This window comes from Leptopilina boulardi, unplaced genomic scaffold (genome assembly GCF_019393585.1).
Source record: "Leptopilina boulardi isolate dan_hultmark-lab unplaced genomic scaffold, ZJU_Lbou_2.1 LbouV2_300, whole genome shotgun sequence".
In the NCBI taxonomy this organism is placed as follows: Eukaryota; Metazoa; Arthropoda; class Insecta; order Hymenoptera; family Figitidae; genus Leptopilina; species Leptopilina boulardi.
The window spans coordinates 851,917-873,065 of NW_026137864.1; the positions used below are offsets into that span (position 1 = coordinate 851,917).

A 21,149-nucleotide genomic window follows, 5' to 3' on the forward strand; every position below is an offset into this window, starting at 1 on the left:
AACAAAATCATTTCTCCAAAAATTTTAAACCAAAATCATTTTTTATTTCAGAGTAAGCTTCAAATCACAAAAAAAACGTCTTTTGCCCACATACCCTTAAAGGAAATTTATTAATAAAAATGAAAAATTCAATATTAAGTTTAAAAATTTGGGCAAATGAAAGTATGGACAAATTAAAAATGGTCGAAATCACTAACTTAGTCATTTTTAATTCGGCCTAAATAGAAATTAAGTTAAATATTAATAATTGTGCTAAATGAATTTTGAAAATTTCATTAAGTGAAAATTTGGTTGAAGAAACAATTTTTTCAGAAAAAAAACAATTGTTTTTGTAAATACAACAACAAATAAAATAAATCCACAATTGAATCACTACACAAAATTAAATGATTTAAAGTAGAAAATTTTCCTTATTTTTTCCTTGTTTCATATCCAAAAAAAATTCGGTTATTTGGTGTTAATTTGCTCAAAGTTTTAGTTTAGTTTTTTTTTTTTTGGATCTATATATCAATCAAAAAATTTTACTTTGACAAAATTAATTTTAATATTCTCAATTTTGATAGTTTAAACAAACAAAAAAATTTGTTTATCAATAAAATTAAAAATAAAAATTCATTTTTTTTTTCAATAAAAAGTTTCATGTACAACTGAACTTTAAACATACTAAAATAAAAAAAGGTCGCGGCCTATTTTCCTAATATAATCAATTTACTTTTGTTTTATTTCCAGTTTCTTTAAAAATAAATGTCCATATGAGAATATGAATTTGAACAAAATTATAGCAAAAATAACAGGTTATTTAAATTTTGTTTCCAAGAGACAATTTTTTAAAAATTCTATTTGCAGAAGACAAAAATGTAATTGAACTATATTTATTTAAATTGAACTGTTTGACTAAAACAAGTATAGATGTACTTATAATATAAAAAAAAATAATAATTAAATTAATAATAATAAATCAAAATAAATAAAATTAATTAATAAAAATGTGAAAAAAGTAAATAAAAATAAAAAAATAATATTAAAAATATAACAAAAATATGTATAAAAAAAATAATTAAACAAATGAAACAATTGAGCGATTTTTTTTAACTGCAAATAATTGATTTCGTTAGAAATCTATATTTATACTGAATGTTTAACAAGTAATCCCCCTTAAATTCAACTGAATCATATCAATATTTATGATATTGATGATGATTCAACGAAATTAAATTTAGTTTTTCCAAGGATATGTATACGCGCGATTCACATTCATTCGTACCTATAACAATTTGTAATTTCCAAGAAAAATTCATATATAAATAAATAATATATGTGTGTGAATTGATTTTGTGGAAATCGACAATAATGACGAATAAGTTCCGTATATATTCAACGACCGTGAAATCTAAACTCTAAGTATATACACGAAACATTAAGCAAATTATTTATTCTCTTTCGCGAATATTTTATTGGTTCAAAAATCAAAATTTCAATTTCTCACTAATTATTCAAATTTTCTTTTTAAATATATTTAAATTCTTGATTTTACAGTCTTTTATTATTTTTTTTTATTTTCCATATGTATTTTGTTTGTCATTATAATAGATGTATTAATCAACCAAATTTTGGTTCAAAATCCACTAAAAATTTACTTGGCTCAATTAAATTCTTTCTTCGATCGAAAAATTTATTACAATAGACCAAATTTTTATTTAGATCAAATAAATAGATATATTTTTTTTAATCAAATATAATAAAAATTGTTTAAAAATAATATTGTTATTGACAATTTATAAAATAATATTGTTTGAAATGACCAAAAAAGTGTGTTAATAAAAAAAAATGGTATATTTAGTTTAAATAAAAATTTTTTCGAATGCATTTAGGGTCAGCCGGGGTAAATCCGAACGCTTTTAGTATAAGTTTCAACAATAACATAAGTTTTTTCTTTTAAAAGACAATACTTCCGGTATTCTGGTGCATGAAGTTGTTACTTTACTTCCATAGAACAATGTTATAAGGGTAACAAAAATTTTTGATAAATTACAATCGCAGGAAACTTAGCGTTCGTATTTACCTCGATACTTTGCAACTTTCCTAAAATACCGGGGTAAATACGAACGCCACTGTATTTCAGAAAAATCTTAGGGAAAATAAATTTAAAGTATTGCAATTGTTAAACTTATATAAAAACTCAAAAAAAATACGATAATAAACTTATTATGTAATAATGCATCATATATAAATGAGGCATTCTATTTCAACTCGTTCCACCTTCAAAAGACGATCGCTAGCAGAGCGTTTTTCAAGAGATTTTTATTATATAAAAAAGAAAATAATATTATAATGTTATACACTATTTCGAAAGAGAATTTAATGATCTTTCGATTGGTCTTAACATTTTTTTAATTTTCTCACAATTTCATACAGAAATCTTGATTTGAAATATAAAACTCATGATATCTCAAAACACACCCCCTTCAATTTTATTTTAATATATATGAAAATAAAGCTTAGTTTTTCTAGTTTCAAACTCCGTTTGGTTTATCATGGACATTTGTGAGGATTTTTGGATAACAGTGATTCAAAATATGTGTTTTTGAAAACTTTGACACGAAGTATGAAGTTGAATCCTAACCCGCATTCAACCTACGTCACACACGAATTTCATTGTTTTGAAAAAAATCACAACCTGTACAATAATTTATTTGAAATATTTATTTATTTATACAATAATTATCTTTAAATAAATAATTTGAATAAATGTGTTCTAAATATTTTAAATTTAATCTTCTAATAGCTTTTATCTTTCATTAGCATAATTTTTATTATTTATAAGAGACAAATAAAAAGCAATATTAGTACGCAATATTGCGAATTTTTGCACCGTGATAATAATTGTTGCTATATGAGAACAATTTTCCTAATTTTTTGTACTTCTGAGATTTTTAAGCAAGAGTCAAAGTATGATTTACTCTACAAATTTTTTAAAAAAATTTCTTAAAAAAAAATTTAATGAATCTAAAACAATTTCAGGAACACAAAAATATCACACCTTCATTCCTGTTTCTGAAACACAAATGCTTTTAAAAAAATATTCTTTGTCCGAGGAAAGTAAATTTTTCAAAACTAAATAAAGAAAAAAAATTTGTTATTTAAAAATTAGTATTTTTTCAAGGACTATAATTCTTCTGCGTTTAATTTTTGCTGAAATAAAAATTCACAGTTTTCCTAAAAGAATCAAATTGAGACCAAAAATTGCATCAAATCTTTGCAACGTTTTGATGCACATAAGTTATATCAAAAAGAGATCGTTTTGTGTATCATTTTTAGAAATGATACACGAAACGGTCTCATTTTTTGATGCAAAAAATTTAATCAATTTATATCAATCATGGCCGAATTGAATCGACTCAAAATTAAACGAATTTTTTTCAGATATTTTGGTAATAGTACAATTGCGGAGACCATTTCACTATTTAATTTGAAAATGAAAATAACAGAAAATCAAAGACAATGTGCAATTCGATAATTAAAAAGTGACAGCTTATAAACATAACCTAAAATGCATGAGAAAAAATTTGTCGATAAAATCAATATAGCCGAGCTTTTTAGAAGGTAGATGGCAGCACTCATCTATTTTCTTTCTTTAAATTTTTTCTGAATCGTTTTTATAAAAAGCAAAACTGCCATCTACCTTCTAAAAAGCTCGGCTATATTGATTTTATCGACAAATTTTTCTCATGCATTTTAGGTTATGTTTATAAGCTGTCACTTTTTAATTATCGAATTGCACATTGTCTTTGATTTTCTGTTATTTTCATTTTCAAATTAAATAGTGAAATGGTCTCCGCAATTGTACTATTACCAAAATATCTGAAAAAAATTCGTTTAATTTTGAGTCGATTCAATTCGGCCATGATTGATATAAATTGATTAAATTTTTTGCATCAAAAAATGAGACAGTTTCGTGTATCATTTCTAAAAATGATACACAAAACGATCTCTTTTTGATATAACTTATGTGCATCAAAACGTTGCAAAGATTTGATGCAATTTTTGGTCTCAATTTGATACTTTTAGGAAAACTGTGTTTCGAGCGAATCCAATGAATTTTTCAAATTCTCGTCCTCCATATTGGATCCGCCATTTTAAATTTTGAAAAACTGACTTGAAATTGGTAATCAGCGACCCCAAAAACCGTAGAATACCAAATTTTATTAAGATCCTGAAAAACTTTTTTCAACAAACCATTTGGCAAAAAAAGTGGAACACTCCTTCGAGAGAACAGAGATTAAGTTTCTGCTTATTAATTACTAACGAAGATACATATAGAAAGAAAAACTTTTTTCTATGTACTTTCATAATGTTAAAATAATAGTGTAATCAAATAAAAACAATTTTTGATATAAGAAAAAATTATTGAAAATACCGTTCGGATTTACCACGGTTTTCCAATTTTCCGGGGTAAATACAAACGGTCTGATATTATTATAATAAAATTTTACAGAAGGCAAAAATGAAAAATAGTTTCTGTTCTAGTATTCATAACAAACAATTATAAATAATAAAATGAATTTTTAGCTTCTTTTTCTTCAAATACGAGACAAAATACTGAAAGAGTGTCATCTTTGATTTTCAATCTTTTTTGCAATACTCGTTATCTTTGTTTATGCTGTTGCTAATTAACAAACGAAAAATGGGATAATACTTAGAATCTCTTATTTGAAGAGGATCTGAGGTAAAAATTCTCATGTCTAACATAATTTTTTAAATTTTAATTAAACTGAAATAATTAGCGTTCGGATTTACCACGGCTGACCCTATTAGGTTGTTTTATTACAAAAACTATTTTCTAATTAAAATAAAGAATTTAAATTAAAATTACATGTATAAATAAATTATGAAGAGATTTATATTACAAGAGTGTAAATAATTTTTTTTTTTTACTTGATTCTTACATAATTAATTTTGAATGTAATTGACCTTTTTTCCATTTTCTTTTTTTTTCAGTTAAATTCCACATTGCACACCTGCATGAAGTTCAGGGCAAATATCGTCTGGCAAAGGATCATTACGAGACACTGCTTAAGGAAAAAAGTCTACCCTCCCATCTCAAGGCTGATATCTGTCGACAGCTGGGTAAGTCTCCCTTATATGATTGTGTTACTTTACTCTCGACACGATAGCAGAAATGCCATTCGATTTCATCTTCTTATTCGTGTCTTGTGTTCTTCTTATTCTTCTTCTTCTCTTGCGCATCTTTTCAAAAACGTGAGAATTTTCTGCAAGTGGTTATGTCATATTTATTCGATAAATACACAGCGCTGATACTCTTTCGTAATATGTGGCATTTCACGTGAGATTTTCATTAAAAAAAAAAATTTTTCTACTTGAACAATTTTTTTTTCAAACTTTTGACGAAAAATAAGAAAATACGTATTTTTTTATTTTTTTCTTAAATAAAAATTGTGGAAGTTGTGATTTATTTAAATAAATAAATTATTTCAAAAGTCGATCACTTCGGTTTTTGAGAAAAGTCACTTTTTAGACTTAAGTTTTTTTAGATTATTTCATTGTTATTTTTTACTACAATTTAAAATATCAAAGAAAAATGAACAAATTTTATATATAAAATTATTTTTTATTTGATAGTAGGAAAGAAAAAAGTGAATTTTAAATGTATTCGGCTTCTGACGACGTTGAAATTAAATAAATTATAACTTCCAAAATTTTTATTTAATTAAAAAATCAAAAAATACGTATTTTCTTATTTTTTATAACAATTTCGAAAAAAATGCTCGAGTCAAAAAATTTTTTTTTAATGAAAATCTCACCTATGAGTAATTTTAAGTAAAAAAAATATATTTCTGCAATAGTTGCTCAAACTTGGGTAATTTGTACTTCTATTGGATGGTAATTCTTTATAAAAAAAAATTTTCCATTTTGAACAATATTTTTTCAGAGGAAGAGGGGATGACATTTTTTTTTTTCAAAAATACATTTTACCAATGACACGGATGTCAAAAAAGCTATTAAAACTTATATTGAAAAAAATATTTATTTCAATTCAAAAAAAATTATTTTATTTTTTCAAAAAATTCAAAGTTTAACTTTTTTTTTAAAAATAAAAAATTTTTTTTACTTTTTTTTTTGAAAAAGGACTTTTTTTATTTTTTTTTCTTTTGTCTTAAAGTAAAATCTAAAATGTATACTTCCAATAAAAAAAATAATTTTTTTTTTTGTTTTCGAGATATTATACATAATTAATTATTTATTTCCACCTACACCTTTTAGTAGGTCTTTACGTATTGATTTTCAAAGCCTTACAATATACATATTAATTAATTAAAGTTAATAACAAATGAAATATTTCACAAATAAATAAATTTAAATCAAATGAAAATTTTTTATTTTTATTTACTTTGTAATAAACTTAATTTTACATTTAAATTATATATTATTTATATATTTTCTTCAAAAATTATAATCAAAATTGAAACGAAGAAAATTTTATTGAGACAGGAAAAAATTTTGTTAAGTCAATAAAAAAAATAAAAAAAATTTATGTAGATATTGCAATAAATATTTCTTGCAAAATATTTTATTGTCAAAAATTTAAATAATTTTCTTTCACACAGAAAAAAAAATTTCATCTGAAACAGCCATATGTTTCACTAAAATAGCAAAAGTTTTCGTTATTTTAAAAAAACATATGTCTGTTCCAGTTAAATATTTTTTTCCGTGCCGTATAAAAAGTTGAATTTCTTCTATATATTATTTTAAATATTTCCGTGTTCTAAATTTAAAATTATCTGCTTTTATTTTAAATTATAAAATGAAATAATTGTAAAAATTTTTATTAACTTCATTATTTGTTTCAAATTTTCTCCATGGCAAAAAAAATAATATTTCTTTTCTAAAATATTGTTGTGTTAAATTTAAATAAATAATTGTTTATTTTTTAAAATAATATTTAGTCATTTTTTTTTAATATCACAATAAGATTTTTTTTTATAATTTCATTTAACTGCAGAAATATAAAATTGATATTGATAATCAAAAAAAGTCCGTTTACATATAAATAAGTAAATAAATAATAATAATAATAATAATAATAATAATAATAATAATAATAATAATGGGTCATTCCATTATATTTCATCTGAAGTCGTTGCGGCTTATTTTTAGAAAAATCTGATAATTTGTAATAATGATATTTAATATCCGTACAATTCATTTTTGGCAAATTTTTTATAAAATTATTTGTATTTGCTTTGGAATTTTAATTTTTAAGTTGAGGTGCACGGAAAAAGGTTATTTTGACAGCTTTGGAAATTTAATCAAAAAACACAAAAATAATTTAGATAGAATAAATTTTTTGTTTGATATATATTCAAAATAGTTCAATTTACTTATATTAATTGATTTCTATGTTAAAAAGTCCAAAATATTATATGAAAATTGATTTTTAAACTTGCCTGTCAAATGCCAAAATTCACCATATTTTTATTACATTTTTCTAGAAAGTTAATAAATATTTAAAAAATTATTACAGCTTAATATTAAGTACTTTCAATGTACTTTCATATGATGCGCTGACTTTTTAATATTATGTAGTAGAAATAGGAAAAATTTTACTTTGAATGTTGAACTTTCCAGGATTTTCGGTGATTTTGAACACTTGTATCTCCTCAGGTGCAAAATAAAAAAATCCAATTTTTGTCTTAATATTTAAGTTAGACCTTGTTTTCCATTCTGTCAAATTTTGGCGATGGATTTCGAGCTATTTTATGGTTTTATTCATTTTTGAAAATCAGCTTCGAAAAACGAAATTGAAGGTTAAAATGCAAGTGGTTCTGCGATGACTGAAGTTGGCTTGAAACTCTTATGAATGACATTTAAAATTAAATAATTACTTCAAAGTAAATTTTATTTAAAAAATTTATTGGGAGTTAATTGTGAGGAGCAATTAATAGTAATTGTCATATATTAAATACTAAAGTATAACTCCCAATAAATTTTTTAAATAAAATTTACTTTCAAGTAATTATTTAATTTTAAATGTCATTCATAAGAGTTTCCAATGATGTAAAAAATAATAAAAATCAAAATTTTATTTACTAAGCAATTTTTAATATTATATTTTCTTTAATGATTTAAATAAATCTTATAAATAATATTTTTAAAGAATTATTATGAATTTTAATGTTCAAATCTTATTTGCAAACTTAAATTTGAATTTAATCAAATACATCGATATCAAGACAGCCAACTTCAGTCATCGCAGAACCACTTGCATTTTAACCTTCAATTTCGTTTTTCGAAGCTGATTTTCAAAAATGAATAAAACCATAAAATAGCTCGAAATCCATCGCCAAAATTTGACAGAATGGAAAACAAGGTCTAACTTAAATATTAAGACAAAAATTGGATTTTTTTATTTTGCACCTGAGGAGATACAAGTGTTCAAAATCACCGAAAATCCTGGAAAGTTCAACATTCAAAGTAAAATTTTTCCTATTTCTACTACATAATATTAAAAAGTCAGCGCATCATATGAAAGTACATTGAAAGTACTTAATATTAAGCTGTAATAATTTTTTAAATATTTATTAACTTTCTAGAAAAATGTAATAAAAATATGGTGAATTTTGGCATTTGACAGGCAAGTTTAAAAATCAATTTTCATATAATATTTTGGACTTTTTAACATAGAAATCAATTAATATAAGTAAATTGAACTATTTTGAATATATATCAAACAAAAAATTTATTCTATCTAAATTATTTTTGTGTTTTTTGATTAAATTTCCAAAGCTGTCAAAATAACCTTTTTTCCGTGCACCTCAACTTAAAAATTAAAATTCCAAAGCAAATACAAATAATTTTATAAAAAATTTGCCAAAAATGAATTGTACGGATATTAAATATCATTATTACAAATTATCAGATTTTTCTAAAAATAAGCCGCAACGACTTCAGATGAAATATAATGGAATGACCCTAATAATAATAATAATAATAATATTAAGTTGAGACGAAATATTTATAAATTTTTAAATAAAGTATCGCGGATATTTTATAAGACAAAAAAAAAATAGATAAAAAAAATAAAATAAATCCCTGAATGAATTAATGATGAATGGATTTTTTTTTTAGTTGAAAAAAGCGATATTGAAAAATTCGATTTTGAGACAACGAACTTCCTGCTTTATTCACTCCCTTCATCCTCCTCCCCCATTGGGTTTCGGGTTTTGGTTTAAGGTTCAGCGGGTATATACACCAAGCAGCAGACACATGTATTGATTTATTCCGGATTGGGGGTGGGTTAGAAGATGCGATGGAGGGGAATGCAAGAGGGGAGAGTTGTAGAGAAAGAGAGAGAGAGAGAGAGACGTACATATATGTATATGATCTAGAAGGAAAAGAAAAAGATAGAAAAGAGAGAGAGAGCGAGATAACGAATAGTGAATGGAAGTGCAAGTGAGACGAAAAATTGTGAGAATCCCCCCTACCCCCCTCTTTTTCTTGTACTCTTTATTTTCACTATCTTTCATACACGCATGTATTTGTATATACCTGGCAGATGGGATATACACGGACACTTTTTTAAAAATCCCAACTCATCTGACACATACATATTTATATATAATATATGAGAATTCTATTTCCCGTTTGCAAAAACTTATATAATTATTCTGCTAAAGAGACAATTTCTACAAAATTTGTTCATTGTAGAAACGCATGCACGCAGAAACTTTGTCGTTTTTCTTAAATTCAGTATATATTTTTAGTAAATTGATTATCAAAGTGGGGGAAAAACTGTAAAGAAAATTTCGTAGTAATAATCGTGTCCAACGTTGATTAATTTCCTTGATACGATGAGAACTTGTCCCTTCGTTTTTGTATTTTTTTTTAAAAAACTTTATTAATAAAAATCACAACATTACACATAAAAGAGTATAAACAAATTCCTTTAGAAAACGCTCTATACAATTTTTTTTTTTTTTTCATAAAATGACATGCCTCAATCTGTAGGAACTCACAATCAGTCATTGTCGATATTTTACACCGTCGTGTTTACATTAAACAAGTCACCAGACAAGTCCGAGACGAGTAACTTTTAATTTCTGTAAATTGCAATAGTATCATACCTAACCTCACTTTTACTGACGCGAAGCAACACAAATACAATCCAACTTTACAAAAGAATCAGAAATAATTTTCATTTAAAACCGATTATCAATAATTAAAAGAATTATAAACTTTAATATTATGAGATGCACATGACATGTGTTATTCTTTTTGGGTTTCATAGGCAAGCTCAGCTGTTCTCAGGAAAGTACTATGTGCTTAAGCGCCCGTAACTTCATAAAGAAAAAATGTTCTTTCAATGCATAATCTAACTGGAAGTAAAATTTTAAACACAGAAAAAAGAAAAAAAAATCGAAAGTAAAGCGTTATTAATATTATTTGTAATTCAATTATAAATTAATTAATAATTGCTGCGTTTAAGTCGGTGGGGGGAGGGCTTTAACGAACCCTTTTTTGTTACGACTTTGAGTCCAGGACGAATTTTTCTTAACTTGGACTTATACTAAACATTCTTTAGTATCTTGCTTCCTCCTATGAATTATCATATAGGGTAAGTGTGGGTATTACCGTGAGTGCATGAGTTACCGTGGTTTCGCTATTTCTGGCAAATTTTATCATTTACGTCCCAATTTGTTAACCCAAAAAATTCAGATACCTAGTAGTTTAAAGTTACAAGCATTGAAGAAAAAGAGATAATTTTTTTCAAAAAAAAAAAGGAGTTAAGTTAAAGAGACTTCTTTTAAATAAGAAATTTTGTATTTTTCCCTCACTTTAATAGTCAATTTACTAAAAATACATATATGGTGAGTTTCACAAAAAAAGTGGTAAAAGTTTGTCCGTGTGAGATAGTTTCCCACATAACCTAAAATCAAAATTGTTTAAAATATTGGCTTTTCCATTCAATCTGATCTGGATTTTTTCGCATATTGAAAAAAAACTTGTTATAAACATCAATTTCATTGCAAACAAAACAAAATAGACTATATATATATGTGTGTGTGTGTATAGTAGATTATATAAAAAAAAACATGACAGAAACTGCGAATGAATGGAGTTAAACGCCCACATGTGATGAAGAACACGTGAATAAAATTGACTGTCTGCCGACATGTCTGGGAAAAGTGAATTACTCCAAACGTTATATAATTTCATACAGTAAAAGTCGTGTATTGTTATCCACATTTCAGTGATAAGGAAAATAATTTAAAAATGTTTCACTATAATTTTTTATATGTGCCTCTATATAGAAATTATTTATTTATTTTGAGTTTCAATATTTTTATCAATTTTTTTTCATTAATTAGTTATTATTTTTATTATTATATTAATTTTAATTAATTAATCAATGAATAAATTACAATTAATTAGAGATTAATATATTATTAATTAATAGTAATTAATAAGAAAATCAATAAAAAAAAATACTGAATTTCAAAATAAATATAATTTCTGTAAAAGCACACAAAAAATTAGTGAAACGTTTTTAAAATATTTTCCTTATTTTAGTTCATTGAAATTTACATTAATTTAAGAGATCAAATCTGTTTGATCAGCAGTCGGTAAAGCAGATTTAACTTTTTTTTCTAATTTAGCAATTATTCTACTGGTTTTTAGTGATTTAGAGATTAGGGATTTTAAAATAACAACTAAATAAAGAAATTGTGGATTTTTAATAATATAATAATAATAATAATAATAATAATAATAATAATAATAATAATAATAATAATAATAATAATAATAATATTAGCTGTTTTCCCCCTCTTTTTCTCTCTTAAAATGGAAAGCTTTCTCGAGGGTCTTCTTTTACAACCTGTTTACGATACTTCGCATTTGTTCAACTTTTTTTTTTTTCTTTTTTTCCTCTCATAGCAAGCAAGAAGCTTTTCTTAAGTTCCTTGACGATCTTACTTTAAGCGTGCACACAAATATTTTTAATAGTCAGGAACTAATTTTAAGGGCAAACAATAGAATCAACTTTTTTTTTTTTTTTAAAAAAAATATTATTTCTCTTTCTTGGAAAAATATTCCTTTCAATTTTTTTCCCCCACAAGTTGTGATAAAAATTCATAGAACTAAATGTATATTTATTTTTGTTCTTTTCTTTTTTTGTAAATTTATATTTCTCCTTTTTCTATGAAAGTTAAAAAAGTTAAAAATGATTATGAATGTCGATATTTTTTTTTCTATTTTTCTATGACTCTTTATGTGTTTAAAATATAAACAAAAAAGAAAATTTTTTTTTTTTATCTTTTATTGCAGGCAAAAAAAGGAAAATTGAATATAAAATATAAATAAATAAATATGATGCCCCATCAAGAAATGGATTGAAGTAGCAAAAAATTATAGGTTATGTTTATAAAGTTTGGTTTTAAAGTACATACATTAAGCCTTTATTTTGATTTTCCACAATTAAAAAGAAACTTTTAAATACACCGAAAAAAAATTTATTTGATTCAAATACTCGATTACTTTACTATTATCAAATAAATATTTATTTGTATCAAATAATTATTGAGATGGTTTTTTTTTTCAAATACAAAAATTATATTTTTTTAAATACAATTTTTATTTAATTCAAATAAAAATTATTTCCTTCATGTAAATATTTATTTGATAATAGTCAAAATTAATCGAGTATTTGAATGAAATAAATTTTGTTTCAGTGTAAAATTAAAATTTTGTAAACATAACCTAAAATGTGTTTGCTTCTCAGGTGCTTTTTTTTGAGCGTGTCACAAATATGGAATATAATAATAATAATTCGCGAAATTAGGTTGTAAATCATAATAATATGAGAAAAGAAGTCAAACTTAAATATTACAGTTAATGATAAATGGACCCAGTAACCTGTTTCAATTTTATAGACACACGAAGGTTTTTCTTTTATACATATATTGTATTTGAAAATTTATGTCCCGGAAACATTATTCTGTTGGAGGATATAAAATCAACCCCCCCCCCTTCCCTCCTCTCTATTTGACCTTTTTTTTTCTTGATACACTCTTGGGTCTATTCTGCGCGACCTTTTGAGAAAATATATTTTCAAGATCGTGACTATATTCCATTGCTGAGGATTCAGTAGCTCAGGTACAACTCTCGTGATTCTTTGTTACCAAGGAGCAGTAACATCGTTGAGCCAGGTGTTTAGGATGATGGCAATTGGGATTTAGGCGCAGGTCACACAACTTCTCTTTTAACTCACATCAAGTGTATTTATAAACGATTTTTTTATTAACTCTTTTTTCATTCATTTAAACAACAATTTTTATTATTGATAATATAATAATAATAATAATAATAATAATAAAAATTATTTTTATTATTATTATTATTATTATTATATAGATTTCTCCATATAATACCGACTTTCAACAATATTGCCAACATATTTTTCTCTCGAATTTCTAATTTATTTCTGGAATATTATGCTGCAAGTTTAGAATATTGAGACAAAGTTGTTAATATTGCGGCAAGTTCATGTGAGTTGAGAAGAAATTCTTTTATGGCTGAAAATATTAAAAATTTCTTTATATTTATTTATATTTGTTATTTTTTTGTGTTATATAATTGGCACTCGTATACTTGTAAATTTTGACAAAATTCCTAACCTAAAAAATTCTATTGTATTATTTATTTTAATTTTCTTAGTTTGTAATTTTGTATCGTACAAATCTAGAAAATTCGATTAAAAATATTGTATTAATTAAAATAAATAAATATTGAGGTTGTTAATTTATTACACTTGCTAATTTTTGTTTTTTTTTTTTTTTTTTGTTTTGGTGTATACAAATTGGAAGTTATAAACATGATCGGAAACAAATTCTTTTTTTGCTCGCACTCGATATATGTAGTTGAATTTCAATTTGACTTTGGTATTATATGTATGTAGTATAAAATGATAGAACAAGTTTTCCCAACAAGCAACTCCATAACTATCGCAACAATTTGTAGCGACTCACACGTTCTTCGAGTTTCAGTTCTTGGGCATCACATCGTTATACGATCGTCGATAGTGCGGCTCGGGGAAAATAGTCTCCATTGAGATTGAAGCAGAAAATTCATTCACTCATAAATTTATAATATATACTTTAGAGACGTCGACGACTGATTTGAAATTTCTCGATTTAGGATCATCTAAGTTGAATTACAATTTTTTTTATGATTCATTATATTATTTTTATTTCTTTAATATTCTAAAATTGAATTAAATTAATTTCGAAATTAAATCTGCTTGTTAATTTAATTAAATTCCAAAAGTAAATTGAATTTCTGCGGAATTAATTCCGAAAATAAATTGTAATTATAGTGTATTGAAATTGGAACTTTTTTCCCTGAATTGAATAAAAATTAAATTTATTCAAAAATTTAATTGTATATTTTTATTCAATTTTGAAATTGAATTAAAATTGACTTAATTTCAATAAGTGCATTAATATAAAATGTAATTATGAAACCGAATTTGAAGGAATTATTTTTTTTTTATTATTAGTAAAGAAATAAATTTCAAAATTTTTCTAATCGCGTTTTCAATGAAATTCTAAACACACTGATTCTGATGGTGTTCGTTGCATTTTGATCGAGAGAAATATATCGCGTTCCATGTTTGAAGGGTCTTCGACATCAGGGACGACTGGAGAGTCACGTAGACACTATCGAGAGTGTAGAGAAGATTGTCGACCCCGCATTTAGTTGCCTATTTCCTAGACACTTTTCTACGCCTATGTTTATAGAGGGTTGTAATTCGAGTCAGAAAAAGAAGGGAGAGAGAGAGAGAGAGAGTGGGGCAACAGTGGGCCACCCTAGGTAGGGCTTTTGGCTATATACCTGCGAAAACTTATTCAGTTTAGGTTTAGTGCTTCTGCTGCTGCTGTTGCTGCTGCTTGTCTATCGCCCTCGGTTTATAGTTATAGTTATAGTTATGAGTGAAGAGCAACTCAAAATTCGTTTTTCGACATTCCATTGAGTTAGTTTCAATTTTATCTAATCTTAACTTAATAAAAGATATACATTTTTTTCCGGAGGGGATGAGAAAAAAATGTATATTTTTTTTTAAATGGACTTTAAAAAGTGTCGTTTGCATTACAATATAATGTGGTGGGGGAAGAGTGAGGAGGTGAATGTGTTGTGATCCACAAATTCAAGAACCACTTCTCAACATTAGATTTTAGCTTCCTAGTTTCTATTCGGCAGCTGTTTCAAAAAATTCGTTTCCTGTTTCAATAGTTCCGTTTTTGCATTGTGAGAAATTCTTCCAAAGCATCATTATTATCATTATTATCAATATTTTTTCAAAGATTTAATTTATTCTCATAAATAGTTTGAAATTATAGAAAATTGTGTTTTTTTTTTTTATTTTAGTCAAATATTTCTCAAGGGGGAAAAAATGTATATTATAATATTTCGAATTATTAGAATCAGTTATTTAAATGTTTTTTGTAAAATAAAAAAAATGTGATTTTTAATGTGTTCAGTAGTTTGAAATTAATTAGTGGATAAAAAAAATTGTTTTTAAGAAGTCATCAACTTTTTCAGATCATTAGTTAGGAATAATTTTTTTTTTTGCAAAATTATTAATATTACTATTTTTATTATTATTACTATTATTATTATGATTATTACTATTATTATTTTTATTATTATTTTTTTCAATAATTTAGCTTCTTTGAGAATAAATTTAAACGTAAATTATTTTTGCAAAATCATTAATATTACTACTTTTATTATTATTATTATTATTATTATTTGTATTATTACTATTATTATTATAATTTTTATTATTTTGTTTAATAATTTAGATTCTTTGAATATAAATTTGAACTTAGTTATTTTTTTTTTTTTTTTTTTGTCAACAAAATAGGAATTAGGAATACTTATGTATGAATGGACTTTGGTTCGTTTATTATTAAATAAATAAAATAATAATGAATAATTCAAAATTTTTTTTTTTTTTTTGCAGGATGGATGTACCATGTCGTTGATTGCCATCTTTTGGGTATAACACTTCCGAGGCAGCATAAACAAAATATTGCTATTCAGTGTCTTCAAAAGTCCATAGAAGCTGAACCGAAGAGTGGACAAAGTCTTTATTTATTAGGACGTTGTCTTGCTGCTTCTGGAAAAATTCACGAGGCCTTCATCGCTTATAGGTAAATTAATTTTTATTTTCTATTAAATAAAATTCATGCAAAAAAAAAAAAAAAAAATTATTAAAATAATAAATTTTATTGAAATTATCACAATATTTACGCAATGAAAAAAAATAATTGGCCTATTTATTGATTATTATAAATTGCTATTAAAATATGACAAAATTTATTTGTTTTTATAATTTTTAAGCCAACAACATTTATGATAAACGATTAGAAAACAAATTATTTTTTAAAACGGAAAAAAATAATTTTTAAGAAAATATTGAGACGAAAATAGAGAATTTTTCATTGAAAAATAATATTTCTTTAAAAATTGTTGATGAACGTCAGTAATTGTATTAATTAATTTATTAAATGGATTTTTTTTTTTTTATAAATATTCCTTACAAAATTAAATTAAGGGTTCAATTAGAAGTAAAATGAAAATTTTTATTCTCAAGTTATATAGTGTATTTCTATTACAGAAATTTTATATAATAGCCACGTAATAAACGATAATAATAAATGAAAAACATAATCGATTTTGTAAGAGAAAATTGAAAAAGCGTCGTAATAATTTTGTTATACTTTGACGATAATCAGAAAATTAATTATTTATATCTAAATTATTAATAAAAATATTAATTTTATTGTAGAAATTCAGTGGAAAAGTCTGAAAGTAATGCAGATACCTGGTGCAGTATAGGTGTACTTTATCAACAACAAAATCAACCAACAGATGCACTTCAAGCTTACATATGTGCAGTACAATTGGATAAATCACATTCAGCTGCGTGGACCAATCTTGGAATTTTGTATGAAAGTGTCAGTCAACCCAAGGACGCATTAGCTTGTTATATTAATGCTTCAAGGTAATTAATTTTAATTGTATAGTCAATATTTTCCTGTACATTTATTTATCATAATATTTATTCGAATTTATATATCTATTTCATATTTATATTGTACTCGGATATATATGTATATATTTTTTTCATATATTTTCAAACATATATTTATTGTTTTATATTAGTTTTACAATCGAAAAAAATTTTTATTCGTTAATAATTTTATAAATACAGGCCTTGGATTATAAGACTTTTTCGACTTTTTTTTTAAAAAAAAATTTTTAACAAAATTTACGTCAATTATTTAACAAATTTTTAACTAAAATTATTCTCTAAATTAATTATTTTCAATCATTTTAATTGAAATTCTTCACAAATTAAATTTTTTTAAAACTATTTTTCAATTAAAAATTTTATGAAATTCAATAATTGATTGAAATTTCTATAAAAAAAAATAAGTAAATAAAATTATCGAAAATTTCAATTCAAAATCACTTGAAATTCAATTATTTTTAAAAATTTCAATTTAAAACAAAAATAAAATTCTTCACAAATTCAATTTTTTAACACTATTTTTCAATTAAAATTTTTATGAAATTCAATAATTAATTGAAATTTCTATTAAAAAAAAAAAATAAGTAAATAAAATTATCGAAAATTTCAATTCAAAATCACTTGAAATTCAATTATTTTCAAAAATTTCAATTTAAAACCTTCTAAAATTTTCAGATTAAAACTTTATGAAATTTAATCATTTCAACTTTAACTCTTCCGAAATTTAATTATTTTTATAATATTCTTCGAAATTCAATTATATGAAAGCATTTTTCAATTGATAAAAATATCAAATTTCTAAAAATACTGCTAAAATTATAATTTTTGAAATTTTTAATTCATTTTTTTGCTTCTAAAAATTATTGTCTTAATTTTACGATGCTGAAGTACGCAACATTTATGGTCAACGATTAGAAATCAATTTTTATTTAACACGGAAAATTATAAAAATTGTTTATCTAAAAAAATATTTTTTTATAATTTATTGATTAATAAAAACTAAAAGAAATATTTTTTTAGGCAAAAAATAATAGAATTTTTTATTTAAAAAAATTATTTTTTAAAAATCGTTTATCATAAACGTTGCGTATTTCAGCTTCGTCTTAATTTTTTATAATTGAAAACCTTTTTGAAATATTTTCATTTGTGTCAGGAACAAAAATTTTAATTCTGACTAAATTAGGTAAAAGAAAATAGAATTTTTTTGACAACCCTAAATAAATTATTCATCAATAGAAATCACAAAAAATTGTCAAATCAAAAATCAATTGAAAGTTCAGTTATTTTCAAAAATGTGAATTGTAAATATTTGAAAATTTAATTAATTTTTAAAAATTTTATCTAAAATTATTTGATATATAAATTATTTTAAATTCTATAAAATTTAATTATTGTCTGAAATTTAATGGAAAACTATGCAAAAATTTTAAATTCAAATTAATTGCTTAAATTAAACTTGAAAAAATTTTAAAAATGGAACTTTAAGAATTTTTTTTTTTTTCAGAAATTTGTACTACTTAATTAAAATTTTGAAAATTTGTCTTAGTTCGATTTTGAAATATATTCAAAATAAATTTTCATGATAATATTCTCATATAGAATTATTCATATTAAGGAATTAATAAAATTAATTTAATATCTAATAAAATAATAAAGTAAAATATTTATTAACTATAATTAAATTTAATTAAAATAAAAAATTCTACTTTTTTTTAAATATAAAACGACATTTTTTGCGCTTTACAGTCGATCCGAGGCTTGTCAATAAAATTTTAATTTATTTTAAAACGATAATTATTATAATAATGTAAAAATTATATTTTGTACGTTTTGTAATTTAAAGAGAAATCATTGCTCTCTTGGATTTTAATTTTTTATGAAATGTAAAACGCACGTATTTTGATTATACATTGTAATTTGAAACTGGACGCATGAATATTCTCCACATTTTAGACCTTTTGAAATTTTCGATGGTGTCGAATTAAAAATGATCGAATTTTTATTTAGGTTAATTATATAAAGCCAATTTGAACCAAATTTTCATATCGAAGAATTTTTATTGAACTGTAAATTCTGTATTATTAGAATTTTTATTTAACTGAACTTTTGTATAGCAGATTTTCGACATTTCATTAATTTGGTATACAAAATGTATAAAATTTAAGCAATCTTTTAAGATATTAATTTTTTTTAAATGGTCATAATTTATGAAAAATTGGTTTAAAATTTATGATGCGCTCTAAAAAAAAGGGATCTTAGAAGCAAACGAATTATAGTTTAGGTTTACATTAGTTTTACCTTGATTAAAAATTTTTTTTTTACTTTTGTAAAATTAAAATCAGTTTTTATTAAATATTTTTGATGTAATGAAGACTTAAATATCAATAATTTGTATTGAAAGTTGATCCTCTTTGTGTATTTTCACTTAAATTTTTTAAAATATAACCTATAATTTTCTGTTTCTAAGGTCCCTTTCTTCAAAGCGCGTCACATTTGTTTTTCAATTTTTAAACTTAAAATTTGTCTAATCTTTAAAATTAATACCATAAAGTCAAAAATTACGAAATTTACAACAAAATCCACATCTATTTTTCTTCGTTTGATATATTTTTAATAAAATTGTAATATTTAAAAGCATTATTAGAAAAATAAACCATGATCAGAGTTGATCATTTCACGTAGAATGTCCCATTTGTTAGTATTTAGCATAAATTTTATATGTGAATTAAATATTAAATAATAGCTGATGAATTATATTAGTAATAAGTTTAGTGATATTTAAATAAATTAAATTTATATTTATTTATATAAATTAAAAATATGTTAATAATAAAGAAAAAAATGTAATAAAAAATAACAATAAAATAATGTATTTAAAAATTAATAAAAATAATAGTTTATAATAGTGAATAATGTGATAATTATTTGATTTTGTTTTATTTTACACAGAGGCAATAATAATACACCAAATTGCACAAATTCGCTGATAAACATCGGAGGAGCTAAATCTAGTGGTAACGCTTCGATGAACCCATCTCTTCGGCAGCGCATCAATTTTTTGCAAAATCATTTGTGTCAAGCCCCAATGCCTTCCGTTGCTACCACGTAAGCAAAAAATATTATTTTTTTACTTTGTTAAAAGTACATAAATCAAGATTGAATATTTATTTAATGAAAAATGCTTAAATAATATTAAATTTTTTTTTCATTTTAATTTGTAATTATTTATTCTTATCAATTCTTCTAATTAATTATTATTAATAACTTAAAATTATCCTTTATTTTTGAAATAAATAATTCAACTTTTTTACTTTTATTTTCTCTCATTTTGTTTATTAAAAATTTTAAATTTGTAATAATTTATTTATAAAATAAATTAATATGTATATAATTTTTTTTTTTTATAAAAATTATTACTAGTGCCTTGGATTTGTAATTTTTTTTTTTCTTTATTAATTATAGAAGACGGCAATTGCCGCCAATAGATGAAGCTTGGAATCTGCCTATTAGTGCAGAAATGTCTAGTAGACAACAGCAACAGCAGCCAGCTGCTGGAGGTCCAGGTTGTAGATACGGTGGTACACCGGCACATCCTCCACCTCCTTATCCTCAAGGACAAGGACAAGCTGCTAACGTTAAGAGATTTAAGGTACACACACACACATGCACAATTCGAAAAAATATTCAATTATTTTTTTTTTCCTCATTTCGAATTTCAATGAAACAAACATGTATATTATTAATCAATATTGATTGAATTCCTCATTTGTTTAAATAAGAGAATCGACCAAAGGACCGAAGGATGAAATACTAATTGTGGTCAAACTGATCCCAATGTAGCATAATATAAGTGGTTAAAAATGAGGTCAAATTTTTATTTTTTTTTTGCTATTTAAAAAAAAAAAAATTAAAAACAAAGTTTTTTTTGAAAATATTTCAAAATTATTTTTAATTTTGTTAAAATATTAGTGATAAATTCAAAAATTTTATTTCAATCAAAGTTGTCACAAGTCAGGCAAGTAAGGAAAAAGTC

At 23.6% G+C, this 21,149-nt stretch overlaps 2 protein-coding genes across 8 annotated transcripts in view; one reads left to right on the plus strand and one right to left on the minus strand.

Moving 5' to 3' along the window:
• LOC127282571 (FUN14 domain-containing protein 1) overlaps positions 1 to 21,149 on the minus strand; it is a 192,978-nt gene that overhangs the window by 118,097 nt on the left and 53,732 nt on the right. The gene's annotated exons all lie outside the window — the stretch shown is intronic.
• Positions 1 to 21,149, plus strand: part of LOC127282559 (histone demethylase UTY) — a 146,847-nt gene that overhangs the window by 111,549 nt on the left and 14,149 nt on the right. For 3 of the 5 annotated variants that reach the window (XM_051306870.1, XM_051306869.1, XM_051306871.1), the window contains 5 exons: positions 4,999 to 5,127; positions 16,043 to 16,232; positions 16,871 to 17,086; positions 20,066 to 20,221; positions 20,579 to 20,765. In XM_051306870.1, coding sequence (XP_051162827.1) covers positions 4,999 to 5,127; positions 16,043 to 16,232; positions 16,871 to 17,086; positions 20,066 to 20,221; positions 20,579 to 20,765 — 878 coding nt within the window. Of the gene's footprint in view, positions 1 to 4,998; positions 5,128 to 14,905; positions 15,050 to 15,164; positions 15,325 to 16,042; positions 16,233 to 16,870; positions 17,087 to 20,065; positions 20,222 to 20,578; positions 20,766 to 21,149 lie in introns of those variants that run through there. The other 2 variants (XM_051306872.1, XM_051306873.1) reach the window with 2 other exon arrangements.